General features: G+C 49.6%; 1 protein-coding gene across 1 annotated transcript; it reads left to right on the top strand.

Moving 5' to 3' along the window:
- Positions 1–857: 857 nt before the first annotated feature.
- On the top strand, positions 858–26,908 carry minar1 (membrane integral NOTCH2 associated receptor 1; the record flags this gene model as incomplete). The annotated part of the gene is made up of 5 exons (XM_079243192.1): positions 858–1,702; positions 3,048–3,111; positions 4,870–6,279; positions 9,532–9,759; positions 26,678–26,908. The coding sequence occupies 5 exons, from the start codon at positions 858–860 to the stop codon at positions 26,873–26,875; spliced, it is 2,745 nt and encodes a 914-aa protein (XP_079099318.1). The 3' UTR covers positions 26,876–26,908.

Below are 26,908 nucleotides of genomic sequence, written 5' to 3'. Positions count from 1 at the left end.
TGATACTGCGGTTCAGTTCTGATACTGCGGTTCAGTTCTGATACTGCGGTTCAGTTCTGATGCTGCTGTTCGGTTCTGATACTCGGAATCGGTTCTGATGCTGCGGTTCGGTTCTGATACTGCGGTTCGGTTCTGATACTGCGGTTCAGTTCTGATTCTGCGGTTCGGTTCTGATACTAGGAATCAGTTCTGATACTCGGAATCGGTTCTGATGCTGCGGCTCGTTTCTGATACTGCGGTTCGGTTCTGATACTGCGGTTCGGTTCTGATACTGCGGTTCAGTTCTGATTCTGCGGTTCGGTTCTGATACTGCGGTTCAGTTCTGATTCTGCGGTTCGGTTCTGATACTAGGAATCAGTTCTGATACTAGGAATCGGTTCTGATGCTGCGGTTCGGTTCTGATACTAGGAATCGGTTCTGATACTAGGAATCGGTTCTGATACTAGGAATTGGTTCTGATGCTGCAGTTCGGTTCTGATACTAGGAATCGGTTCTGATACTAGGAATCGGTTCTGATACTAGGAATTGGTTCTGATGCTGCAGTTCGGTTCTGATACTAGGAATCGGTTCTGATACTAGGAATTGGTTCTGATGCTGCAGTTCGGTTCTGATACTAGGAATCGGTTCTGATACTAGGAATTGTTTCTGATACTAGGAATTGGTTCTGATACTAGGAATTGGTTCTGATACTAGGAATTGGTTCTAATGCTACGATTTGGTTCTGATGCACTGACATCCTGAGCATTGATTTGGGTTCTTTCGAACCGGTCCAGTTCCAGAACCAGTCTGACTGAGTCTGAGTCTGTTTTTCGGTGCAGAACCCTCCAGAGGTTGGACCGTGGTCCCGCTCAGCCGCCATGGACCCCCTCCCTGAGTACTCCCTGTTCCTGAGCCGGATCCTGGAGGAGCTGGACACCAAGCGGACCACCATGACCTACCAGGACCTGGTCCAGTCTCTGTGCGCCCGCTTCGACCTGGTCCACCTGGCCAAGATCCGGAGCCTGCTGTTCTACACGGCCTGCCTGGACCCCGCCTTCCCCGCCTCCCTCTTCAGGGACAAGATGCACCGCTCCGCCGACGCCCCCCAGTCCCGGAAGCTGGCGGTGGCCGCAGACATCGTCACCATGTTCAACCTGATCCAGATCAACACGGACCGGGCCAAGGACGACGCCAAGACCCCCCAGAACCAGCTGATGGAGCTGCGGGGGCCCCACAGCGATGCCTACAGCTACCGGGGCAGTGAGGGGGGGGGCAGCTATGTGGACGAACCCCGCCCTCACCTCCATTACAACCGGTCTCCGCTGCACCTGGAGGTCCAGCCCCCCCCCACCTCCCAACCTCCTGACGGCCCGTTTGTTCCCACCTCCGACCCGAACTTCCTGCTGCGCATCAGAAACCTTACGTGTGGACCCCCCCCTGTGGACCAAATGCTCCACCTTCCACAGCTGTCCAGCAGCGCCCCCCGATCCGAGCTGCAGAGCACCTACTTCTCCACGGACAGCGAGTCCGCCACCGACCAGGAGTCCCTGCAGCACCTCCCCGTCCACTCCTGCTCCCACAGGAGGAGCCTCTTCCACAGGCTGCAGGCCTCCCCCCCCCAGGTGAGTCACGCCGCGCACACCGTCGGTTCTGGTCGGCGCCGGGTTTTGGCGGGACCCGACCTGACGAACTCGTCCCGAGCCGATGAGCCCGACCTGAGAAGGTTGACCTGACCCGGTGAGCCTGACCTGGCCCGACGAGCCCGACACGCCCGACCCGACAAGCCTGACCCGGCCCGACGAGCCCGACCCGACCTAATGAGCCTGACCCGACCAGACGAGCCTGACCCGACGAGCCCGACCTGACGAGCCTGACCCGACGAGCCCGACCTGACGAGCCTGACCCGACGAGCCTGACCCGACGAGCCTGACCCGACTCGACGAGCCTGACCCGACCTGACGAGCCTGACCCGACGAGCCTGACCCGACTCGACGAGCCTGACCCGACCCGACGAGCCCGACCCGACGAGCCTGACCCGACTCGACGAGCCTGACCCGACCCGACGAGCCCGACCCGACGAGCCCGACCCGACGAGCCCGACTCGACGAGCCTGACCCGACTCGACGAGCCTGACCCGACTCGACGAGCCTGACCCGACGAGCCCGACCCGACGAGCCCGACCCGACGAGCCCGACCCGACGAGCCCGACCCTACGAGCCTGACCCGGCCCGACGAGCCCGACCCGACCCGACGAGCCTGACCCGACCCAACGAGCCTGACCCGACGAGCCCGACCTGAGAAGGTTGACCTGACCCGGTGAGCCTGACCTGACCCGGTGAGCCTGACCTGGCCCGACGAGCCCGACACGCCCGACCCGACAAGCCTGACCCGACTCGACGAGCCCGACCCGACTCGACGAGCCTGACCCGACCCGACGAGCCTGACCCGACCCGAAGAGCCTGACCCGACTCGATGAGCCTGACCCGACCCGAAGAGCCTGACCCGACTCGATGAGCCTGACCCGACCCGAAGAGCCTGACCCGACCCGAAGAGCCTGACCCGACTCGATGAGCCTGACCCGACCCGAAGAGCCTGACCCGACCCGAAGAGCCTGACCCGACTCGACGAGCCTGACCCGACCCGAAGAGCCTGACCCGACCCGACGAGCCTGACCCGACCCGACGAGCCTGACCCGACCCGACGAGCCTGACCCGACTCGACGAGCCTGACCCGACCCGAAGAGCCTGACCCGACCCGACGAGCCCGACCCGACGAGCCTGACCCGACCCGACGAGCCCGACCCGACCCGACGAGCCTGACCCGACGGGCCCGACCCGACCCGACGAGCCTGACCCGACGGGCCCGACCCGACAAGCCCGACCCGACGAGCCCGACCCGACGAGCCTGACCCGGTGCCAGGCAGAGTCATGAACTAATGACGTTTACAGTCGGCAGCCAAATTATTTCATTGGTTTTTAAAATGGACGTCCATCACGTCCAAGTGGAGATGGAAACGCTGAAACATTTAAGTGTCTTTAAATCTGTGTGATCCTGTCATTCGGCCCCAGCACCGCCTTCTCCCTGTCGCCTAGTTTGTTGTTGTCAGAACTCAGAGGCGAACTCTGCCCTGTGGTGGGCAAAGAATGAGGACGGTGACGTTGGAAATGAACACAGCTGTAAAAGGTTCGCGGCAGCCCCGATCAATAACATTCGAGTGCTGCTGAGATGAAGCTGATCCATGAAGACCGTCAGTACAGATAAAAAATCCAGTTGTGATCCAGTTGTGATCCAGATGATTCAGATGTCATGCAGTTGTGATCCAGATGTCATGCAGTTGTGATCCAGATGTGATCCAGATGATTCAGATGTCATGCAGTTGTGATCCAGTTGTGATCCAGTTGTGATCCAGATGTGATCCAGTTGTGATCCAGATGTGATCCAGATGTGATCCAGTTGTGATCCAGATGTGATCCAGATGTGATCCAGTTGTGATCCAGATGATTCAGATGTCATGCAGTTGTGATCCAGTTGTGATCCAGATGTGATCCAGTTGTGATCCAGATGTCATGCAGTTGTGATCCAGATGTGATCCAGATGATTCAGATGTCATGCAGTTGTGATCCAGTTGTGATCCAGATGTGATCCAGTTGTGATCCAGATGTGATCCAGATGTGATCCAGTTGTGATCCAGATGATTCAGATGTCATGCAGTTGTGATCCAGTTGTGATCCAGTTGTGATCCAGTTGTGATCCAGTTGAGATCCAGATGTGATCCAGTTGTGATCCAGATGATTCAGATGTCATGCAGTTGTGATCCAGTTGTGATCCAGATGTGATCCAGTTGAGATCCAGTTGAGATCCAGTTGAGATCCAGATGTGATCCAGTTGTGATCCAGATGATTCAGATGTCATGCAGTTGTGATCCAGATGTGATCCAGTTGTGATCCAGATGTGATCCAGATGTGATCCAGTTGTGATCCAGATGATTCAGATGTCATGCAGTTGTGATCCAGTTGTGATCCAGTTGTGATCCAGTTGAGATCCAGATGTGATCCAGTTGTGATCCAGATGATTCAGATGTCATGCAGTTGTGATCCAGTTGTGATCCAGTTGTGATCCAGATGTGATCCAGTTGAGATCCAGTTGAGATCCAGTTGAGATCCAGATGTGATCCAGTTGTGATCCAGATGATTCAGATGTCATGCAGTTGTGATCCAGTTGAGATCCAGTTGTGATCCAGTTGAGATCCAGATGTGATCCAGTTGTGATCCAGATGTGATCCAGTTGTGATCCAGATGTGATCCAGTTGAGATCCAGTTGTGATCCAGTTGTGATCCAGTTGTGATCCAGATGTGATCCAGTTGTGATCCAGATGTGATCCAGATGTGATCCAGATGTGATCCAGATGTGATCCAGTTGAGATCCAGTTGTGATCCAGTTGTGATCCAGTTGTGATCCAGATGTGATCCAGATGTGATCCAGATGAGATCCAGATGTGATCCAGTTGTGATCCAGTTGTGATCCAGTTGAGATCCAGTTGTGATCCAGATGTGATCCAGATGTGATCCAGATGTGATCCAGTTGTGATCCAGATGTGATCCAGATGTGATCCAGATGTGATCCAGTTGAGATCCAGATGTGATCCAGTTGTGATCCAGATGTGATCCAGATGTGATCCAGTTGTGATCCAGATGTGATCCAGATGTGATCCAGATGAGATCCAGATGAGATCCAGATGTGATCCAGTTGTGATCCAGATGTGATCCAGATGTGATCCAGTTGTGATCCAGATGAGATCCAGATGTGATCCAGTTGTGATCCAGATGTGATCCAGATGTGATCAGACTCTTTCCTCATGCTGAGTTAATCATGGTCTGGTTTCTGTCGCAGGTGCAGACCAGCGAATGTAAGCAGAGCGGCAGCGCTGCCATTGGCGACCGCCGGAGGGACAAGCCGGCCACCTTCTTTAACCATAGCTTTGAACTGCCCTACTCCAACCCTTACTTTGAAGCCACGCTCAGCTCCCCTCTGCACGACAGGCTGAGGGTGAAGCACGAAAGCCTGGATGACCTGCAGGCGTCCACGTACTTTGGACCGACCACGGTATCTGAGCACGTCACCAGCTACAAGCACAGCAACAAAGCAGGGAAGCAGCTGGCATGGCCGGTGAAGAGCCTCAGCCTAAACGCTGACGACGGCCAACCTGGTTTTCACAGACCTTTTCTAAGCGCCAGACCTCTGATAGAAAGTCACCGCTGCGATGAGCCGCGTCTCTACTGCCCAACGGAAGAGCTGCTCGGCTCTCCTCCCTTCACAAGCAAAGCCAACGCAGGGAAAAGCCGGGACACACTGCCGATGTCCAGAGGACCGCCAGCTTTGGACAAAAGAGTTGCAGCCAAAAGGTTTCGGGACAACAGCGGCACATCGCTTTCTGGGGGGGATGCCTCGTCCAGCGTCGCGACTCAGACAGAACAGGCTGAGCAGAAAAAGGTCAGGGACCAGTCGTCCAGAGAGAGGCCCAGCCTGAAACACGCCGAAGACGACCCTGAGGTCATCAGCGATGACATCAGTGACATTTTCCGTTTCCTGGATGATATGAGCGTGTGCGACTCCCTGGGCATTGTCCAGTCGTCCTGTCACAACAGCAACGGGTCCCTCTCTCAGGTAACGCTGAAATCTGAAGGCGACAGCTCACCTGAACGCCACACAGTCAAACTGGCCAAGGCTAAGTTGGACCGCCTCTTTCACTCCCTGGAAAACACGGACGATGAGCTCAAACTGAGCGTGTGCAAGCTGGTGATGAGGATCGGCGAGATTGAGAAGAAGCTGGAGTCTCTGTCGGGGGTCCGCAGTGAAATCTCTCAGGTTCTGTCCAAGCTCAACAAGCTCGACGAGAAGATTCAGGAGCCGGACACCACCGACAGGACATCTGCATCCAGCGCCACCCCAGACAAACAGCGTCCCATCCCAGATCCACATCCCAGCACCGCCCTCCCCCCTCATGTCTTCCAGTGCCACACCACCGGTCACAACGGGAAGATGGAGCTGGGTCTGACGGGGGAGTGGGCTCGCTCTGACGATGGCAGCCTCAGGATGAAGGCACTGAAGAGGAGCATGTTCACCCGGAGGTCCTCCCGCTCACTCAATGAGGAGAACAGCGCCACAGAGTCAAAGGTTGCAAGCATCACCAACTCTCCGTGTGCCTGGAGGAGCATGTCCCACTCCTGCCAGCCAGCGGACAGGAGCAAGGACAACGACCGGGAGCGGGAAGTCAAGGACCGCCATCGGAAAACCAAAGAGGTAAACACACTTCTCTTCACAAAATACCAAAAAACCCACATATGCAGAAAAACCCCATGTTTTCTCTCCTAGACTAACTCAGTTGCAGGTCAGGGGGCGGAGCCTATTCCTGCAGCTATCAGGTGAAAGGTGGGACCCACATTAATGGGTGGGGGGGTGTTGGTGAGTGGAGGGAGCGTGTGTGTGAGGGTGTATGTTGGCGTGTGGGGTGTGTGTGTGTGTGTGTGTGTGTAGACAGGTGTGTGTGTGAGGGTGTATGTTGGCAGGTGGGGGTGTGTGTGTGTGTGTGTGTGTGTGTGTGTGTGTGTGAGGGTGTAGACAGGTGTGTGTGTGAGGGTGTATGTTGGCGTGTGGGGTGTGTGTGTGTGTGTGTGTGTGTGTGTGAGGGTGTAGACAGGTGTGTGTGTGAGGGTGTATGTTGGCGTGTGGGGTGTGTGTGTGTGTGTGAGGGTGTAGACAGGTGTGTGTGTGTGTGTGTGAGGGTGTAGACAGGTGTGTGTGTGAGGGTGTATGTTGGCGTGTGGGGTGTGTGTGTGTGTGTGAGGGTGTAGACAGGTGTGTGTGTGAGGGTGTATGTTGGCAGGTGGGTGTGTGTGTGTGTGTGTGTGTGTGTGTGAGGGTGTAGACAGGTGTGTGTGTGTGAGGGTGTATGTTGGCAGGTGGGTGTGTGTGTGTGTGTGTGTGTGTGTGTGTGTGTGTGAGGGTGTAGACAGGTGTGTGTGTGAGGGTGTATGTTGGCAGGTGGGTGTGTGTGTGTGTGTGTGTGTGTGAGGGTGTATGTTGGCGTGTGGGGTGTGTGTGTGTGTGTGTGAGGGTGTAGACAGGTGTGTGTGTGAGGGTGTATGTTGGCAGGTGGGGGTGTGTGTGTGTGTGTGTGTGTGTGTGTGTGTGTGTGAGGGTGTAGACAGGTGTGTGTGTGTGTGAGGGTGTAGACAGGTGTGTGTGTGAGGGTGTATGTTGGCAGGTGTGTGTGTGTGTGTGTGTGTGTGTGTGTGTGTGTGTGTGTGTGTGTGAGGGTGTAGACAGGTGTGTGTGTGAGGGTGTATGTTGGCGTGTGGGGTGTGTGTGTGTGTGTGAGGGTGTAGACAGGTGTGTGTGTGAGGGTGTATGTTGGCAGGTGGGTGTGTGTGTGTGTGTGTGTGTGTGTGTGTGTGAGGGTGTAGACAGGTGTGTGTGTGAGGGTGTATGTTGGCGTGTGGGGTGTGTGTGTGTGTGTGAGGGTGTAGACAGGTGTGTGTGTGAGGGTGTATGTTGGCAGGTGGGGGGGTGTGTGTGTGTGTGTGTGTGTGTGTGTGTGTGTGTGAGGGTGTAGACAGGTGTGTGTGTGAGGGTGTATGTTGGCGTGTGGGGTGTGTGTGTGTGTGTGAGGGTGTAGACAGGTGTGTGTGTGAGGGTGTATGTTGGCAGGTGGGTGTGTGTGTGTGTGTGTGTGTGTGAGGGTGTAGACAGGTGTGTGTGTGTGTGTGAGGGTGTAGACAGGTGTGTGTGTGAGGGTGTATGTTGGCAGGTGGGGGTGTGTGTGTGTGTGTGTGTGAGGGTGTATGTTGGCGTGTGGGGTGTGTGTGTGTGTGTGTGTGTGAGGGTGTATGTTGGCGTGTGGGGTGTGTGTGTGTGTGTGAGGGTGTAGACAGGTGTGTGTGTGAGGGTGTAGACAGGTGTGTGTGTGTGTGTGAGGGTGTAGACAGGTGTGTGTGTGAGGGTGTATGTTGGCAGGTGGGGGTGTGTGTGTGTGTGTGTGTGAGGGTGTATGTTGGCGTGTGGGGTGTGTGTGTGTGTGTGTGTGTGAGGGTGTATGTTGGCGTGTGGGGTGTGTGTGTGTGTGTGAGGGTGTAGACAGGTGTGTGTGTGAGGGTGTATGTTGGCAGGTGGGGGTGTGTGTGTGTGTGTGTGTGAGGGTGTAGACAGGTGTGTGTGTGAGGGTGTATGTTGGCAGGTGGGGGTGTGTGTGTGTGTGTGTGTGTGAGGGTGTAGACAGGTGTGTGTGTGAGGGTGTATGTTGGCAGGTGGGGGTGTGTGTGTGTGTGTGTGTGTGAGGGTGTATGTTGGCGTGTGGGGTGTGTGTGTGTGTGTGAGGGTGTAGACAGGTGTGTGTGTGAGGGTGTATGTTGGCAGGTGGGGGTGTGTGTGTGTGTGTGTGTGAGGGTGTAGACAGGTGTGTGTGTGAGGGTGTATGTTGGCAGGTGGGGGTGTGTGTGTGTGTGTGTGTGAGGGTGTAGACAGGTGTGTGTGTGTGTGAGGGTGTAGACAGGTGTGTGTGTGTGTGAGGGTGTAGACAGGTGTGTGTGTGTGTGTGAGGGTGTAGACAGGTGTGTGTGTGTGTGTGTATAATGGAGTTTGGTTGTGTGTAAGGAGGTATGTGAGTGCAGATAGAGTGACGTGTATGAGTGGAGGAGGGGCGGGGAAGTGTGAGATGATGTGTGTGTGAGGGATGGGGTGGACAGGGTGTGTGTGTGAGGGATGGGGTGGACAGGGTGTGTGTGTGAGGGATGGGGTGGACAGGGTGTGTGTGTGTGTGTTCTGCTGTTATGCTGAAAATACTGGTTTGTCTGAATAACAACGTTGATATTTTGTCAAAATAAAAGTGTTTGTTTAACTGGATAAAACATCTTATTCTGTAATCTGAGCCTTTAAAGCGGGGAGTTGGATGAAGGTGTGTTTGGACTGAAGCGGTCTCACCGCTGCTGTTTTAACATCTGAAGAGAACTTTACACCATGAAATGTTGTTCCAGGCGATGTGGGGAGGGGTTTACAAAGCAGCTTGTTGGCTTTAACTGGGAGAAAACTCAGCCAAGCATCTTTACACCAACCAGGACAAAACTGTGTTTCCTCTGATAAAAACCAGGCTGCAGATCTGTTTCTAATCACCATGACTGGACTGGACCTGAAAGCAGTTTCCGACCCCCCCCCGGGTCCGACCCCCCCTCGGGTCCGACCCCCCTCGGGTCCAACCCCCCTCGGGTCCGACCCCCCCCGGGACCGACCCCCCCTCGGGTCCAACCCCCCGGGACCGACCCCCCGGGACCGACCCCCCCTCGGGTCCAACCCCCCTCGGGACCGACCCCCCGGGACCGACCCCCCCGGGACCGACCCCCCCGGGTCCGACCCCCCTCGGGACCGACCCCCCCGGGACCGACCCCCCCGGGACCGACCCCCCCGGGTCCGACCCCCCCCCGGGTCCGACTCCGGGCGGTTTACTCACTCGCCATGCGGCTGTCACCAGATGCGACCTGATGACCATCTCTCCTCCCACAGGCACAGCGAGACCATCAGCGTGAGCCCCCCCAGCCTCCGCGGCCCCCAGCCAAGCAGGCCTACCTGGTGGAGCAGGGGTTCTCCCCGCACCCTGGCAAGGGCCCCCCGAAAGGCATCTTCCTGTACACAGACCTGCGGCTCCCCAGCCTGGCCAACGGGAAACACAGCCAGCCGTCCTGGACCATGGAGGAGTACCGACACAGCCGGGGAGAGAAGGGGAACCTGCAGGTATGGAAGGTCTCCACCCGGTTACCTGTCCTGGTTCTCAGGTCAAACATTTAGTTGCTGTGAGACATTTTTATTGGACTGCGGGACGTTCCTGCAGGACCCAGAGCGACGTTTGGGCTTCAGAGACATGGTGTCGTTGGCGGGCTGGCCGGGCTTCAGCTACATGTTGTGGTCTCATCACGGTGCGCCAGGTTCCAGCCTCGGAGGAACGCTCCCTTCTGCTGCTTCCTTAGATCTGCTGCACTTCAGCATTTTTCATAGCAAAGCTGTTCACCGTTGTTTTTATCTTATATCAGATGAGGTTGTAGCAGTAATCTGATTACTCTTGTGCTGTTGAAGTAAATCTTGCTGGATTGAATGGAAGTTGAATGGAATCAGACCGACGTGAGTTCAGGATTTAGTGGCGAGACCCAGCCTTGGTCCAGAGTCAGAGAAGCACCATGGATCGCCTGCTTCTGGAAACACAAACTCAGGTCTCATCATCTTAAAAATCCTCCTAAGTCAGCAGGAGGAAGGTCCGTCCTGGTTTTTCTGTCAGGAGCAGCCGGGGCTGTTTTCCCCGGGAACAAACCTGCTGCAGATCTAGTCAGCAGCTCATCACTGGAAAAGCAACATTATTATCTCTCATGTAAAAGTGTCAGAGAGCAGCCGTTTGTCCTGCGGAGAGATCATTCCATCATCAGCGTCAGCGTCTAGAACCCTTATGGAAAGAAAATGACCTGAAAGTGGACGTTGTTTAAGTTCCTGGAAGTCTCAGGTTAGTTTCGGGGGAACAGCTACATGTTGTGTCAACAGGTTATTGTTGCTTTTTTAAGGTTGTAAGCCTGTCAGTGGGAGCATTATTCCACATGAACACTGGAAGTGTGTGCCCGCTCAGAGCCAATCAGACGGAGGGAAAATGACCCCGTCAGGAAGCTCCGCCCAGCTGCTAGTTCTACATGCTGATTTGAAGATAATCACACAAGTTTTCCTTTTTGTTTTTTCCCTTCTCCCGCTCGTTTCAGCAGCTCATATAGAGCTTCATGTTTGCGTCTCCCAACTCAAACTGTAGACAGCGTGCATTACGGATTTGGTTCTTTGGAATAATAACATTACAAAAACTATTCTGCCATACTAGAAGTTTAATTCAGTTCTCTGTGATGCATCCATTCTTCAGAGCTTTTAAAAAGGCAGTACTGCTCCTGCTTCCACCAGTAGCCATGAAGCTGCTAGTGCCTCACAGACAGCAGCCAAAACCCAGCTAATGACTCCCTTTCCAGCAAGCGCTGCTTCTCCTGCCTCCTGTGCTGGTCCCTTAATGCAGCCTGCCAAGCAAGGTCTACCTCGTGGTTTAAATGGCAATGCACCATCTCAGCCAACAGTAAGTAGCTACCCAAAGCATGCATTTGGAACAACATTAAGATCATTTAATCCAGCCAGTTGTATGAGATGCACGCTTCTGTTTCCCGTGTCGTAAATGTGCATCTGCTGATGAGAAGGATGTTGTTTTTACTTTAACTGGTTTTAACAACTGGAAAGCAGCACTTGGTCGAGACAAGGGGCTACAGAGGCAAGTGTCCAGCCGTAACCATGTCCATACTTCCAGCAGGTGAACTGAGCACAAAAGCAGAGAGGCTGCGTGGGGGACCGTTGACTCCTTGTTGGGTTGGTAAAACATAACTTGAAAAAAACCATTACTATGTCAAGAGTGTAGGCAATGCTGTAAAGTTTCTCTGTGTCAATGAGTTGGGGTTGCGTGGGACTGCAGGAACTCTGACACATGACAGGCGAGCTGAAGGTGATGATATTGCTTCAGGTTTGTTTCTAAAACTGATGGAATACACTTTGGAGAAAGATGAAAAACTGGCAAACAAAATATCAAAGTATCCCCAAAAATGCAAAATACACATCTAAGGATATTCAAAATGAAATAATTCAAACATTGGCAGACATGGTTCTTGGAGAAGTCAAGAAAAAATATGAAAGTGCTGATTGTGCAGGGTTTTGTCTGAAAAGTGATGGCACCAGGGACAGGTGCAGAGTGGAAAATTTGTCTGTGATGATTCGATTTGTGAGCAATTCCATAGAAGAGCCTCTTATTGGGTTGCTTGGCCTGGGTCAACTTGATGCAGAGTACATCACCTCTGCAACACTGACACACCTTTCTGATGCTGGCTACAGTGCTGACAACATCCTGAGCCTCTGTGATGAGTGGAGTAAGAGCTGGTGTACCAAAAGAAGCTTGGAAGACATGTTCCTTACATACACTGCTCCAACCACCAACTGCACTAGCTGGTTGTGCATGCCATGCAGAGTGAACCATGTGACCTCTCCAACTCACTCTTCAGCTTTTTTCAGCATCATTATGTGTCCAAGCAATAGGATGCTCCTAATCTTAGAAGGCTGCTTCATATTTGATGGACAAGTCACTATGAAGTGTGCATTGTGGAAAACAAAGACCAGATTCTCCACATACTCTCTGACATGACGGAGGATGATAATGCTGATGTTGAGCTGTGCACTGAGGCATCAGGCCTGCTCTGTTAAATGAAAAGGCAAGACTTCTTTGAGACTGGCAAGTTTTTAGTGCGAGTGCTTGGTGTCTTGAAACCAGCCAATGCAAGACTCCAGTCTCAGACAGTGGATGTGTGCAGCGCTTCTGAGGTTGTTGGTGCAGCACTAGAGTCGTTAAAAACATGCGAGACCAAGACGATGAGTACTGGGGAGAGTTGTGTCAGGCGGCTGCTGGGGATGATTCCCATCCTCCAAAGAGAACAATGAGCAAACATCTCGGTGAAAGTGTGGCGCTCTCAACTGTGGGCCATACAGACTCTGCCTCCCCCCATCAATCTCTGAAAAGGTCTCTGCTCAACATCCTTGATAGGGTTATTCCAGAAATTGAAAATAGATTTTCAAAGAAGAATGTTGACCTGATGAAAGCCATATCAAGCCTTGCACCCAAATCTAGTAAATTTCTAGATTCAACCCTGTTGTGCCCGCTGACTGAGCTGGCTGGCTCTGTGGCAGACAACAGCAACACCACAGTGACCTGTCCACTGTGTGTAAACACCTGCAGGAGTACAAGGAGGCCTTTCCTATGTGGCATCAATTGTATGTGGCAGCCCTGGTGATTGGTGTGTCTTCAGCATCGTGTGAGAGTTCATTCTGCACATTGGCACGGGTCCTAACCCCGTACCGTCGCACCATGTCGTTTGACAGAAAGAGGAATTTGGTGATGTTGGCCCATGAGAAGACCATTACAAATAACCTTGACATGGACAACTTTGTGAGAGTTTTCTTGCAGAAATGTAGGAAACTTTTATTGTAAAGTAGGGAATGAGTTTAAAAAAGAAAAAAAGAAAAAAAAGGAAAAAGCCGATAAAATTTAAGAAAAAAATGTAACGTTCTGTGTTGGTTGTTTTTGTTGTTTGCTGAACTATGCCCGCTTAGTTTTATATTTTAGTTTATTGTTATTTGGCTGTCGAATGAGACATTTGTTTTGTTGTTAGCTGTTAAAACTTTGATGATTGATATTTGTAATAATTTTTTTTCTTACTTTAATGTATCTAATATTTGTATATTACATTTCCCCTCTGAGGGAATACCACCTTACTGTGGTTTGGGGTTTGATGTTCTGCCCTGTTGTTTGTGATAGGCCTAACTATTTCAGCTTAGTTTAATAGTTTAGTTTATTGTTATTTGGCTATCTAATGACACATTTGTTTTGTTGTTGGTTGTTAAAACTTTGATCATTGATATTACTTATTTTTTTATTTTAATGTATCTATATTTTTTTATTCCTTTCCCTCTGAGGGATCGCCACCTTATTGTGGTCAGAGAGTTTGGTGCCTCAGTGACCCTAAGAGCTACACCAGCAGGAGCTTTAGTTTCAGGTGGGACACCCAAGCTGGACAGGTCTTTGGTTCGAGGTCTGAAGAAGTGCAATCCATTTCTTTAGAGTGTCAGACTCTAACAGTCCCATTAAGAAAACACTTACAAAAAACAATTACAACAAAAAGAGCACAAGCGTGATGTGCACGCAAGATGCCCCCTTCACATATCTGCCTGCCCCCTCAAGTATGCATTCCTAGAGCCAGCCTTGGTATTTATTCCCTCTGATGATCAGATTTTCATGTCTGAGTACACAATAACCAAGCCAGGACCACCATTCAGGAGCTCCTTCTCCAGGAGACTCATCCAGCTCCGCTGAAACCTTTATAACATTTGTCTGTCAGACTGAGGCTCTGGTCTCTGAATGCGTCAACATGCTGTCTGATTATTCATGTTGTAGCCGTTGTAGCTGTAGCCGCTGTAGCGATGCGGCTGTAGCCGTTGTAGCGATGCAGCTGTAGCCGTTGTAGCGATGCAGCTGTAGCCGTTGTAGCGATGCAGCTGTAGCGATGCAGCTGTAGCCGTTGTAGTGATGCAGCTGTAGCCGTTGTAGCGATGCAGCTGTAGCGATGCAGCTGTAGCGATGCAGCTGTAGCCGTTGTAGTGATGCAGCTGTAGCCGCTGTAGCGATGCGGCTGTAGCCGTTGTAGCGATGCAGCTGTAGCGATGCAGCTGTAGCCGGTGTAGCGATGCAGCTGTAGCCGTTGTAGCTGTAGCTGTTGTAGCGATGCAGCTATAGCCGCTGTAGCGATGCAGCTATAGCCGCTGTAGCGATGCAGCTGTAGCCGCTGTAGCGATACAGCTGTAGCCGTTGTAGCGATGCAGCTATAGCCGCTGTAGCGATGCAGCTGTAGCCGCTGTAGCGATACAGCTGTAGCCGTTGTAGCGATGCAGCTGTAGCGATGCAGCTGTAGCCGTTGTAGCGATGCAGCTGTAGCGATGCAGCTGTAGCCGTTGTAGCGATGCAGCTGTAGCGATGCAGCTGTAGCCGCTGTAGCGATGCAGCTGTAGCCGCTGTAGCGATGCAGCTGTAGCGATGCAGCTGTAGCTGTTGTAGCGATGCAGCTGTAGCCGCTGTAGCGATGCAGCTGTAGCCGCTGTAGCGATGCAGCTGTAGCCGTTGTAGCTGTAGCTGCTGTAGCGATGCAGCTGTAGCTGCTGTAGCGATGCAGCTGTAGCCGCTGTAGCGATGCAGCTGTAGCCGCTGTAGCGATGCAGCTGTAGCCGTTGTAGCTGTAGCTGCTGTAGCGATGCAGCTGTAGCCGTTGTAGCGATGCAGCTGTAGCCGCTGTTGCGATGCAGCTGTAGCGATGCAGCAATAGCCGTTGTAGCTGTTGTAGCGATGCAGCTGTAGCCGCTGTAGCGATGCAGCTGTAGCTGTTGTAGCGATGCAGCTGTAGCCGTTGTAGCGATGCAGCTGTAGCCGTTGTAGCGATGCAGCTGTAGCGATGCAGCTGTAGCTGTTGTAGCGATGCAGCTGTAGCGATGCAGCTGTAGCCGCTTTAGCGATGCAGCTGTAGCTGTTGTAGCGATGCAGCTGTAGCCGCTTTAGCGATGCAGCTGTAGCTGTTGTAGCGATGCAGCTGTAGCCGCTGTAGCGATGCAGCTGTAGCCGTTGTAGCGATGCAGCTGTAGCCGTTGTAGCGATGCAGCTGTAGCCGTTGTAGCGATGCAGCTGTAGCTGTTGTAGCGATGCAGCTGTAGCTGTTGTAGCGATGCAGCTGTAGCCGCTTTAGCGATGCAGCTGTAGCTGTTGTAGCGATGCAGCTGTAGCTGTTGTTGCGATGCAGCTGTAGCGATGCAGCTGTAGCTGTTGTAGCGATGCAGCTGTAGCTGTTGTAGCGATGCAGCTGTAGCCGTTGTAGCAATGCAGCTGTAGCTGTTGTAGCGATGCAGCTGTAGCGATGCAGCTGTAGCCGCTTTAGCGATGCAGCTGTAGCTGTTGTAGCGATGCAGCTGTAGCCGCTTTAGCGATGCAGCTGTAGCTGTTGTAGCGATGCAGCTGTAGCCGCTGTAGCGATGCAGCTGTAGCTGTTGTAGCGATGCAGCTGTAGCCGTTGTAGCGATGCAGCTGTAGCCGTTGTAGCGATGCAGCTGTAGCGATGCAGCTGTAGCTGTTGTAGCGATGCAGCTGTAGCTGTTGTAGCGATGCAGCTGTAGCCGCTTTAGCGATGCAGCTGTAGCTGTTGTAGCGATGCAGCTGTAGCTGTTGTTGCGATGCAGCTGTAGCGATGCAGCTGTAGCTGTTGTAGCGATGCAGCTGTAGCTGTTGTAGCGATGCAGCTGTAGCCGTTGTAGCAATGCAGCTGTAGCTGTTGTAGCGATGCAGCTGTAGCGATGCAGCTGTAGCCGCTTTAGCGATGCAGCTGTAGCTGTTGTAGCGATGCAGCTGTAGCGATGCAGCTGTAGCGATGCAGCTGTAGCGATGCAGCTGTAGCCGTTGTAGCGATGCAGCTGTAGCCGCTGTAGCGATGCAGCTGTAGCCGCTGTAGCGATGCAGCTGTAGCGATGCAGCTGTAGCCGTTGTAGCTGTAGCTGTTGTAGCCGTTGTAACTGTAGCTGCTGTAGTGATGCAGCTGTAGCCGTTGTAGCGATGCAGCTGTAGCCGCTGTTGCGATGCAGCTGTAGCGATGCAGCAATAGCCGTTGTAGCTGTAGCTGTTGTAGCGATGCAGCTGTAGCCGCTGTAGCGATGCAGCTGTAGCTGTTGTAGCGATGCAGCTATAGCCGCTGTAGCGATGCAGCTGTAGCCGCTGTAGCGATACAGCTGTAGCCGTTGTAGCGATGCAGCTGTAGCGATGCAGCTGTAGCCGTTGTAGTGATGCAGCTGTAGCGATGCAGCTGTAGCCGTTGTAGCGATGCAGCTGTAGCCGTTGTAGCGATGCAGCTGTAGCCGCTGTAGCGATGCAGCTGTAGCCGCTGTAGCGATGCAGCTGTAGCGATGCAGCTGTAGCCGTTGTAGCGATGCAGCTGTAGCCGCTGTAGCGATGCAGCTGTAGCCGCTGTAGCGATGCAGCTGTAGCCGCTGTAGCGATGCAGCTGTAGCCGCTGTAGCGATGCAGCTGTAGCCGTTGTAGCTGTAGCTGCTGTAGCGATGCAGCTGTAGCCGTTGTAGCGATGCAGCTGTAGCCGCTGTTGCGATGCAGCTGTAGCGATGCAGCAATAGCCGTTGTAGCTGTTGTAGCGATGCAGCTGTAGCCGCTGTAGCGATGCAGCTGTAGCTGTTGTTGCGATGCAGCTGTAGCCGTTGTAGCGATGCAGCTGTAGCCGTTGTAGCGATGCAGCTGTAGCGGTGCAGCTGTAGCTGTTGTAGCGATGCAGCTGTAGCGATGCAGCAATAGCCGTTGTAGCTGTTGTAGCGATGCAGCTGTAGCCGCTTTAGCGATGCAGCTGTAGCTGTTGTAGCGATGCAGCTGTAGCTGTTGTTGCGATGCAGCTGTAGCGATGCAGCTGTAGCGATGCAGCTGTAGCCGTTGTAGCGATGCAGCTGTAGCCGTTGTAGCGATGCAGCTGTAGCGATGCAGCTGTAGCTGTTGTAGCGATGCAGCTGTAGCGATGCAGCAATAGCCGTTGTAGCTGTTGTAGCGATGCAGCTGTAGCCGCTTTAGCGATGCAGCTGTAGCTGTTGTAGCGATGCAGCTGTAGCTGTTGTTGCGATGCAGCTGTAGCGATGCAGCTGTAGCTGTTGTAGCGATGCAGCTGTAGCCGTTGTAGCGATGCAGCTGTAGCGATGCAGCTGTAGCGATGCAGCTGTAGCGATGCAGCTGTAGCTGTTGTAGCGATGCAGCTGTAGCGATGCAGCTGTAGCTGTTGTAGCGATGCAGCTGTAGCGATGTAGCTGTTGTAGCGATGCAGCTGTAGCGATGCAGCTGTAGCCGCTTTAGCGATGCAGCTGTAGCTGTTGTAGCGATGCAGCTGTAGCGATGTTGTTGTAGCGATGCAGCTGTAGCTGTTGTAGCGATGCAGCTGTAGCGATGCAGCTGTAGCTGTTGTAGCGATGCAGCTGTAGCGATGCAGCTGTAGCTGTTGTAGCGATGCAGCTGTAGCCGTTGTAGCGATGCAGCTGTAGCTGTTGTAGCGATGCAGCTGTAGCGGTTGTAGCGATGCAGCTGTAGCGATGCAGCTGTAGCTGTTGTAGCGATGCAGCTGTAGCGATGCAGCTGTAGCCGCTTTAGCGATGCAGCTGTAGCTGTTGTAGCGATGCAGCTGTAGCTGTTGTAGCGATGCAGCTGTAGCGATGCAGCTGTAGCTGTTGTAGCGATGCAGCTGTAGCCGTTGTAGCGATGCAGCTGTAGCCGTTGTAGCGATGCAGCTGTAGCCGTTGTAGCGATGCAGCTGTAGCCGTTGTAGCGATGCAGCTGTAGCTGTTGTAGCGATGCAGCTGTAGCGATGCAGCTGTAGCGATGCAGCTGTAGCTGTTGTAGCGATGCAGCTGTAGCTGTTGTAGCGATGCAGCTGTAGCTGTTGTAGCGATGCAGCTGTAGCGATGCAGCTGTAGCTGTTGTAGCGATGCAGCTGTAGCTGTTGTAGCGATGCAGCTGTAGCCGTTGTAGCGATGCAGCTGTAGCCGTTGTAGCGATGCAGCTGTAGCCGTTGTAGCGATGCAGCTGTAGCCATTGTAGCGAAGCAGCTTTAGCCGTTCTAGAGATGAACTTTTGCCTCGGTTTAATACTTTTCTTCTCTTTCTGATTCTAAATCTAAATATTCAGAGAAATAAAAATACTAAACCTCCTCTTAGAGCTTCTTACTGACCTAGAATCTGTGATTTAGTCCTGAGGTGAGGACGATTTAGTCTTTGGTGCTTCGATGCTGTTGTAGCAGAAAAGGCTGGATGGCTGGAGCTGCTGGAAGAGGGTCACCGGGCTGGGCAGATGCTTCCTGAGAGCAGAAATTTGTCCAAATGCCAGACAGTCCCAGAGAGGGCAGAAACTTCACCGCTGCTGTAGATAAAACCAGAACTTCTCTGAATCTGAATCAGGACAGTTGTGTTGCTATGGCAACATGAAGGGATATTAATACACTTCATCCTGCAGGCTCTGTCTCTACTTTGGACCAAACTATTGGTCTCAAACAGCAGGACAGCAATAACCCTCCAGCTGGGGTGGATTATTTATTTCCAAGTCTATTTGGTTGGTTTTTTTAAACTTCCGTGTGAGACAGCTCAGTCATAACCTGGATCTTACTTAACCTATCTCTAACCAGCTACAGACTGTCTATAACCATCTAACGACCTTTCTCAAATTAGCTACAGATATGTCTAACCAGCTATAGACCTCTCTCTAACTAGCTAACGCCCTGTTTCTAACCAACTCACAGCTAGTCTTTAACAAGCTAACAACCTTTCTTTAATTAGCTACAAACTTGTCTCCAACCTGCTACAGAACTGTCTAACCAGCTGTCGACCTGTCTTTAACTAGCTACAGACATGTCTCTAATCAGCTATTGACCTTTTTCTAACTAGCTATATACCTGTCTCTAACTAGCTATATACCTGTCTCTAACCAGATATAAACCTGTCTCTAACCAGATATAGACCTGTCTCTAACCAGATATAGACCCGTCTCTAACCAGATATAAACCTGTCTCTAACCAGATATAAACCTGTCTCTAACCAGATATAAACATGTCTCTAACCAGACATAGACCTGTCTCTAACCAGATATAGACCTGTCTCTAACCAGATATAAACCTGTCTCTAACCAGATATAAACATGTCTCTAACCAGACATAGACCTGTCTCTAACCAGATATAGACCTGTCTCTAACCAGATATAAACCTGTCTCTAACCAGATATAGACCTGTCTCTAACCAGATATAGACCTGTCTCTAACCAGATATAGACCTGTCTCTAACCAGATATACCCTGTCTCTAATCAGATATAGACCTGTCTCTAACCAGATATACCCTGTCTCTAATCAGATATAGACCTGTCTCTAACCAGACATAGACCTGTCTCTAACCAGACATAGACCTGTCTCTAATCAGATATAGACCTGTCTCTAACCAGATATAGACCTGTCTCTAACCAGATATAGACCTGTCTCTAACCAGATATACCCTGTCTCTAACCAGATATACCGTCTCTAATCAGATATAAACCTGTCTCTAACCAGACATAGACCTGTCTCTAACCAGATATAGACCTGTCTCTAACCAGTGTTGGGGAAAATTGTTATGAGTTTGGTTTGTATTAAGTATTAGACAAATATGCATTGATTTGCTGTGATCCTGCTGTGTTTTGTGTCTATGCACAAAGCTTTCTTTAAGTCATATGATCCTTGTCTGGAATGTGCAGACAAAGTCTGAGACAGGAAGAGTTTCATGCAGGGCATCGGGTTTTTGTCAACTGCTTGGTTGACCAGTTGTCTAAAGGTTAGAGGTTAAAGGTAATAAAGTAATATAGTGAGTGATTGATGCTTAGTGAGTTCAGTTTAGTCTTAAATAAGAGATAATGATTGTTTCATATGGTGTGCCCAGCAACTAGGAGGAGTTAAGCATGGTTTATAATTGGGTGTTACTTCAGCATCTGCAGAGAGAGTTCTCTCTCCAAGCTCCAGCGTGTGCTTGTATTAGTTTATAATAAAATGTTCATTGTAAGAAGACAGTTGACTCTTAGATGTATTACAACTTCTCAAGACCAGAGTATTTTCCACCACAGTTTTTGGGGGCTCGTCTCGGGATCCTGCGTCAGTCCGCCCAGGTTGGTGATAGACGGGTTGGCCACCTGAATCCACAGATTCATCCTAAGAACCTCAATTAGAGAATTTCAGAGGACAGGACGTCTTTCTCCCACCCGTGGTCGACTACGCCAGGACTCCTTCTGAACCAGTGTGAAAAGACAATGGTGAGAAGTGTTATTCTAAATTTATATTAATTTTCAGACTCAAACTGGAGTCAAACATTACTAGAAATTTATCACAAATTAATAATCAATATCTTAATTAATAATCACAATATTTTTCTGTTTTGTGGTCAATTGTCTTCATTATTCTCATTGTGACAGGGATTCTCCTCCTCACCTCCTCATCGAAAGAACAACTCAAGGGATAAGAGAATAACTTAAGACGAGATCAGGTTGACGTCATAAATAAAATCCTGTGAGTTTAAGTTAAGTTTAGGTTAAAGTTTAAGTTAAAAATCGTGAGTAACAAGACCAAGTCGTAAGTGCTGTGAGCTAGACGTAGCAAGACCAGACCAGTAAATCTTGTGAGTTACAAGACCGAGACCAGTAAATTAGTCAGTAAGTCCTGTGAGCTCGAGAAGCAAGACCAGGCCAACCTTGAGTTAGAAGACTGAGAGGAAAGCCATCTTGAGTGAGGAGGAACAGAGAAGAAACTGTGTGGGCTGGTTTCTGGAGACATTGAGAATTTTGCCTGATAATTCTACAAAGGTGTGGGATTGACCCTCTGTGTACATCCGCTGCAAACAGAACTAGTTCCTTTGCAGTAGGAGGTTGATGTACAGCACCATTAAGAAGTTGAAATCTCTGTCTTCATGTGAGGGGAAACTGGGGTGGTTGTGTAAAATTTCCTGTGTTAAACTTGATTGGACTGATTGTGTGGAGAATTAAAACCACGTCTTGTGAAGCCACACCGGACTCTCGCAGGAGAGCCTAGAAGCTTGTGTGGGGGTAGACAAACGTGGGGGCACGACCCATTCACATGCATTCATCCAACTGTTGAAGTGAATTGTTTGTGTAAAATCTAATTTACTGCAGTAAGAAAAAAAAAAAAAAAAAAAAGAAAAAAAAGAAACAAACAACAAAAAATGTATGAGAGAAGGAAGTGAGGAAAAGAGTGTGTTCATTAAAGGCCTTCTGCTCACTGAAGGAGATGATGTCATAGCATGTTAGGCAGAAACAAACATATAAATCCTGTGTAAAATAGCTGCTTGTGCTTTTCTTCCTAAAGCTTTTATAAGAGCATAAAAGCCACTCCCTGTATGAATGTGGAAACCTTTTCCTAAGGAAAAGCAATTCTTTATTATCACCTGAGAACATTTTAAAGAGCAACAACATATTAAGAATGAAAAATCAGAAATGTGAGAGATTAAATCAACAGTTCTGATTGAGCTTTATTTAATATATGCAGAGATTCTTCAGTGTGGTTCTGCTTCTGTCATTTAGCAGACATGACATAAACAACACGAGCAGTAAATCAGAAAGGAGATTCCAGCATGGATAAGTGTTGGTCAGACTGCTGGGAGTCCAGTTTGACACACGTTCTGCTATGCAGTACTAGAGGATTTTTTCTGGTTGTTGGTTAAGATGAGACTACCTGATAGGAACTTTGCAATAAGTAATTAAATGAATTTGGTTACTTTGAATGCTTACCTACCAGATAAATGAGTGGCCCTAACTGTTGCTTTGTATTGTTCATGATTTACTCCATGACTGTTTAGCTTTAACTGACTATCCTCTGCACCCCCCAGGCCTGGCCCCTGACCGACCTCTAGTTGACCCTGACTTGATTTTCCTTTTGATGCTGTTTGCTCTGACTGTGACGCGGTGGAGGCTGCAGCTCTCCCGTCTCAGTTCTCGTTACTTGAGCTTACTCTTTAGCTGAAAACAAGTCCATGTTTTGGCGCTCTCTTATGAATGACTTTCTGGATGCCATTTTCCTGAATGTTTTCCTCCCACAGGTTGCAGACGGGGAAATTTCCTTCTGGCTCTCTTTTCAGGTCTTCCTTGGACCAAAAGTACTTTTTCTGGTTCTGATGTATATGCGCATGCGTAACATGGAAACATGGGCCTTTTTGTGATTCTTTTTGCAGGACCCTCACCCAAGTGGGCATGGTTCCTTCCAAGACTGCCTGTTCAGACACAGCTCTGTGTGAAAGTAATGTTTTAACATATTGTCCTAACCTCATAAGAACCCTTTTCAGGCATTTGCACACAGGTGAAAGCTGCCCTTCATGAATCAGCATCTACGCAGCTCTATTCACTTCATTTTGTCCTGATGAGAAGCTTTAATCATCAGCACTGGAACCAACATCGATGGTTTAGGCCATTTCAGGTTTTCCTGGCGACCCAGACAGCGGTAAAGGTCGCAGAGTGAGCTGCTTGGCACTACAGATTGCTTGAACCTCCTGAAGTGCTTCAGTCTGAAATTACAGAAGAATAACGCACCACCCAACAAAGGGCAGAATAATCCCTGTGGTTGCGTGGGTAAGTGAGATAGTCTACTCTCACACCTGAAGACCAGCCTTCGCTCTCAAGCAAGATCAGTGTGAGGTGAAGACAAAAAAGCGCTCCACTGCAACTGTGATATGCCAAGTCCCACCAGAACGCCGACAGTGTCTTCACTGCACCTCTGTTACCCCCTAAGAGGAATGATTTGTTTCCACTTTTCTTACATTTATTGTTAGACTCAGATTTTGAAGCTGAAGCAAATGGCTCCTCACTATTGTAATTTCTGAAAGATTCTTTTAAAACCTGATAGGCATGAGGCTCCTGATGTTTTGAGAATGTTGTCTTCTGTATGTATTTTTGCGTTCTGATAACAATTTCTCTTCTTATTGTTGGTCCTGTAGGACCAAGAGGAGGGAGTGTGTTGGGGAAAATTGTTATGAGTTTGGTTTGTATTAAGTATTAGACAAATATGCATTGATTTGCTGTGATCCTGCTGTGTTTTGTGTCTATGCACAAAGCTTTCTTTAAGTCATATGATCCTTGTCTGGAATGTGCAGACAAAGTCTGAGACAGGAAGAGTTTCATGCAGGGCATCGGGTTTTTGTCAACTGCTTGGTTGACCAGTTGTCTAAAGGTTAGAGGTTAAAGGTAATAAAGTAATATAGTGAGTGATTGATGCTTAGTGAGTTCAGTTTAGTCTTAAATAAGAGATAATGATTGTTTCATATGGTGTGCCCAGCAACTAGGAGGAGTTAAGCATGGTTTATAATTGGGTGTTACTTCAGCATCTGCAGAGAGAGTTCTCTCTCCAAGCTCCAGCGTGTGCTTGTATTAGTTTATAATAAAATGTTCATTGTAAGAAGACAGTTGACTCTTAGATGTATTACAACTTCTCAAGACCAGAGTATTTTCCACCACACCAGATATAGACCTGTCTCTAACCAGACATAGACCTGTCTCTAATCAGATATAGACCTGTCTCTAACCAGATATAGACCTGTCTCTAACCAGATATAGACCTGTCTCTAACCAGACATAGACCTGTCTCTAATCAGATATAGACCTGTCTCTAACCAGATATAGACCTGTCTCTAATCAGATATAGACCTGTCTCTAACCAGACATAGACCTGTCTCTAACCAGATATAGACCTGTCTCTAACCAGACATAGACCTGTCTCTAACCAGATATAGACCTGTCTCTAACCAGATATACCGTCTCTAATCAGATATAAACCTGTCTCTAACCAGACATAGACCTGTCTCTAACCAGACATAGACCTGTCTCTAACCAGACATAGACCTGTCTCTAACCAGACATAGACCTGTTTCTAACCAGACATAGACCTGTCTCTAACCAGATATAGACCTGTCTCTAACCAGATATAGACCTGTCTCTAACCAGACATAGACCTGTCTCTAACCAGACATAGACCTGTCTCTAACCAGACATAGACCTGTCTCTAACCAGCTATACCCTGTCTCTAACCAGACATAGACCTGTCTCTAACCAGACATAGACCTGTTTCTAACCAGATATAGACCTGTCTCTAACCAGATATAGACCTGTCTCTAACCAGATATAAACCTGTCTCTAACCAGATATAGACCTGTCTCTAACCAGATATAGACCTGTCTCTAACCAGACATAGACCTGTCTCTAACCAGATATAGACCTGTCTCTAACCAGATATACCGTCTCTAATCAGATATAAACCTGTCTCTAACCAGACATAGACCTGTCTCTAACCAGCTATAGACCTGTCTCTAACCAGACATAGACCTGTTTCTAACCAGACATAGACCTGTCTCTAACCAGATATACCCTGTCTCTAATCAGATATAGACCTGTCTCTAACCAGACATAGACCTGTCTCTAACCAGCTATACCCTGTCTCTAACCAGACATAGACCTGTCTCTAACCAGACATAGACCTGTCTCTAACCAGACATAGACCTGTCTCTAACCAGACATAGACCTGTCTCTAACCAGATATAGACCTGTCTCTAACCAGACATAGACCTGTCTCTAACCAGACATAGACCTGTCTCTAACCAGATATAGACCTGTCTCTAACCAGATATAGACCTGTCTCTAACCAGATATAGACCTGTCTCTAACCAGACATAGACCCGTCTCTAACCAGCTATAGACCTGTCTCTAACCAGACATAGACCTGTCTCTAACCAGACATAGACCTGTCTCTAACCAGCTATAGACCCGTCTCTAACCAGCTATAGACCCGTCTCTAACCAGCTATAGACCTGTCTCTAACCAGCTATAAACCCGTCTCTAACCAGACATAGACCCGTCTCTAACCAGACATAGACCTGTCTCTAACCAGACATAGACCTGTCTCTAACCAGCTATAGACCCGTCTCTAACCAGCTATAGACCTGTCTCTAACCAGACATAGACCTGTTTCTAACCAGATATAGACCTGTCTCTAACCAGATATAGACCTGTCTCTAACCAGATATACCCTGTCTCTAATCAGATATAGACCTGTCTCTAACCAGATATAGACCTGTCTCTAACCAGATATAGACCTGTCTCTAACCAGACATAGACCTGTCTCTAATCAGATATAGACCTGTCTCTAACCAGATATAGACCTGTCTCTAACCAGACATAGACCTGTCTCTAACCAGCTATAGACCCGTCTCTAACCAGCTATAGACCTGTCTCTAACCAGACATAGACCTGTCTCTAACCAGACATAGACCTGTTTCTAACCAGATATAAACCTGTCTCTAACCAGATATAGACCTGTCTCTAACCAGACATAGACCTGTCTCTAACCAGCTATACCCTGTCTCTAACCAGACATAGACCTGTCTCTAACCAGACATAGACCTGTCTCTAACCAGACATAGACCTGTCTCTAATCAGATATAGACCTGTCTATAACCAGATATAGACCTGTCTCTAACCAGATATAGACCTGTCTCTAACCAGATATACCCTGTCTCTAATCAGATATAGACCTGTCTCTAACCAGATATAGACCTGTCTCTAACCAGATATAGACCTGTCTCTAACCAGACATAGACCTGTCTCTAATCAGATATAGACCTGTCTCTAACCAGATATAGACCTGTCTCTAACCAGATATAGACCTGTCTCTAATCAGATATAAACCTGTCTCTAACCAGATATAGACCTGTCTCTAACCAGACATAGACCTGTCTCTAATCAGATATAGACCTGTCTCTAACCAGCTATAGACCTGTCTCTAACCAGCTATAGACCCGTCTCTAACCAGATATAAACCTGTCTCTAACCAGATATAGACCTGTCTCTAACTAGATATAGACCTGTCTCTAACCAGACATAGACCTGTCTCTAACCAGACATAGACCTGTCTCTAACTAGACATAGACCTGTCTCTAACCAGCTATAGACCTGTCTCTAACCAGCTATAGACCTGTCTCTAACCAGACATAGACCTGTCTCTAACCAGACATAGACCTGTCTCTAACTAGACATAGACCTGTCTCTAACCAGACATAGACCTGTCTCTAACCAGCTATAGACCTGTCTCTAACCAGACATAGACCTGTCTCTAACCAGCTATAGACCCGTCTCTAACTAGACATAGACCTGTCTCTAACCAGCTATAGACCTGTCTCTAACCAGACATAGACCTGTCTCTAACTAGACATAGACCTGTCTCTAACTAGACATAGACCTGTCTCTACCCAGACATAGACCTGTCTCTAACTAGACATAGACCTGTCTCTACCCAGACATAGACCTGTCTCTAACCAGTACAGACCAGCTAGAGACAGGTCAGAAATGTGAACGGCATGACAGGACGGCAGTGTTACGGGTTTAACTGGAAACATAATTTATATGAAATCAAGCCAACAACAGAAACCCTTGGGTTAATCTTTATGGTTTGTTTGCTCCATCAGAACCAGGAGTCCCTAAACCCGAACAACCTGGAGTTCTGGATGGAGGACGTCTACACTCCAGGCTACAACTCGCTGCTCAGGAGGAAGGAGGCAGAGTTCAGAAGGGCCAAGGCCTGTAAGATCGGAGCTCTGATAGCAGCTGCGACCTGCACCGTCATCCTGGTCATCGTTGTTCCCATCTGCACCATGAAATCATGAGGAGACCAGGACCAGGATCTGGACCAGGGTCAT

Source organism: Telmatherina bonti (assembly GCF_933228915.1).
Source record: "Telmatherina bonti genome assembly, chromosome: 1".
Taxonomy (NCBI): domain Eukaryota; kingdom Metazoa; phylum Chordata; class Actinopteri; order Atheriniformes; family Telmatherinidae; genus Telmatherina; species Telmatherina bonti.
Note: the sequence above shows the minus strand (reverse complement) of the source record. Positions and strands in the feature narration are given on the sequence as shown.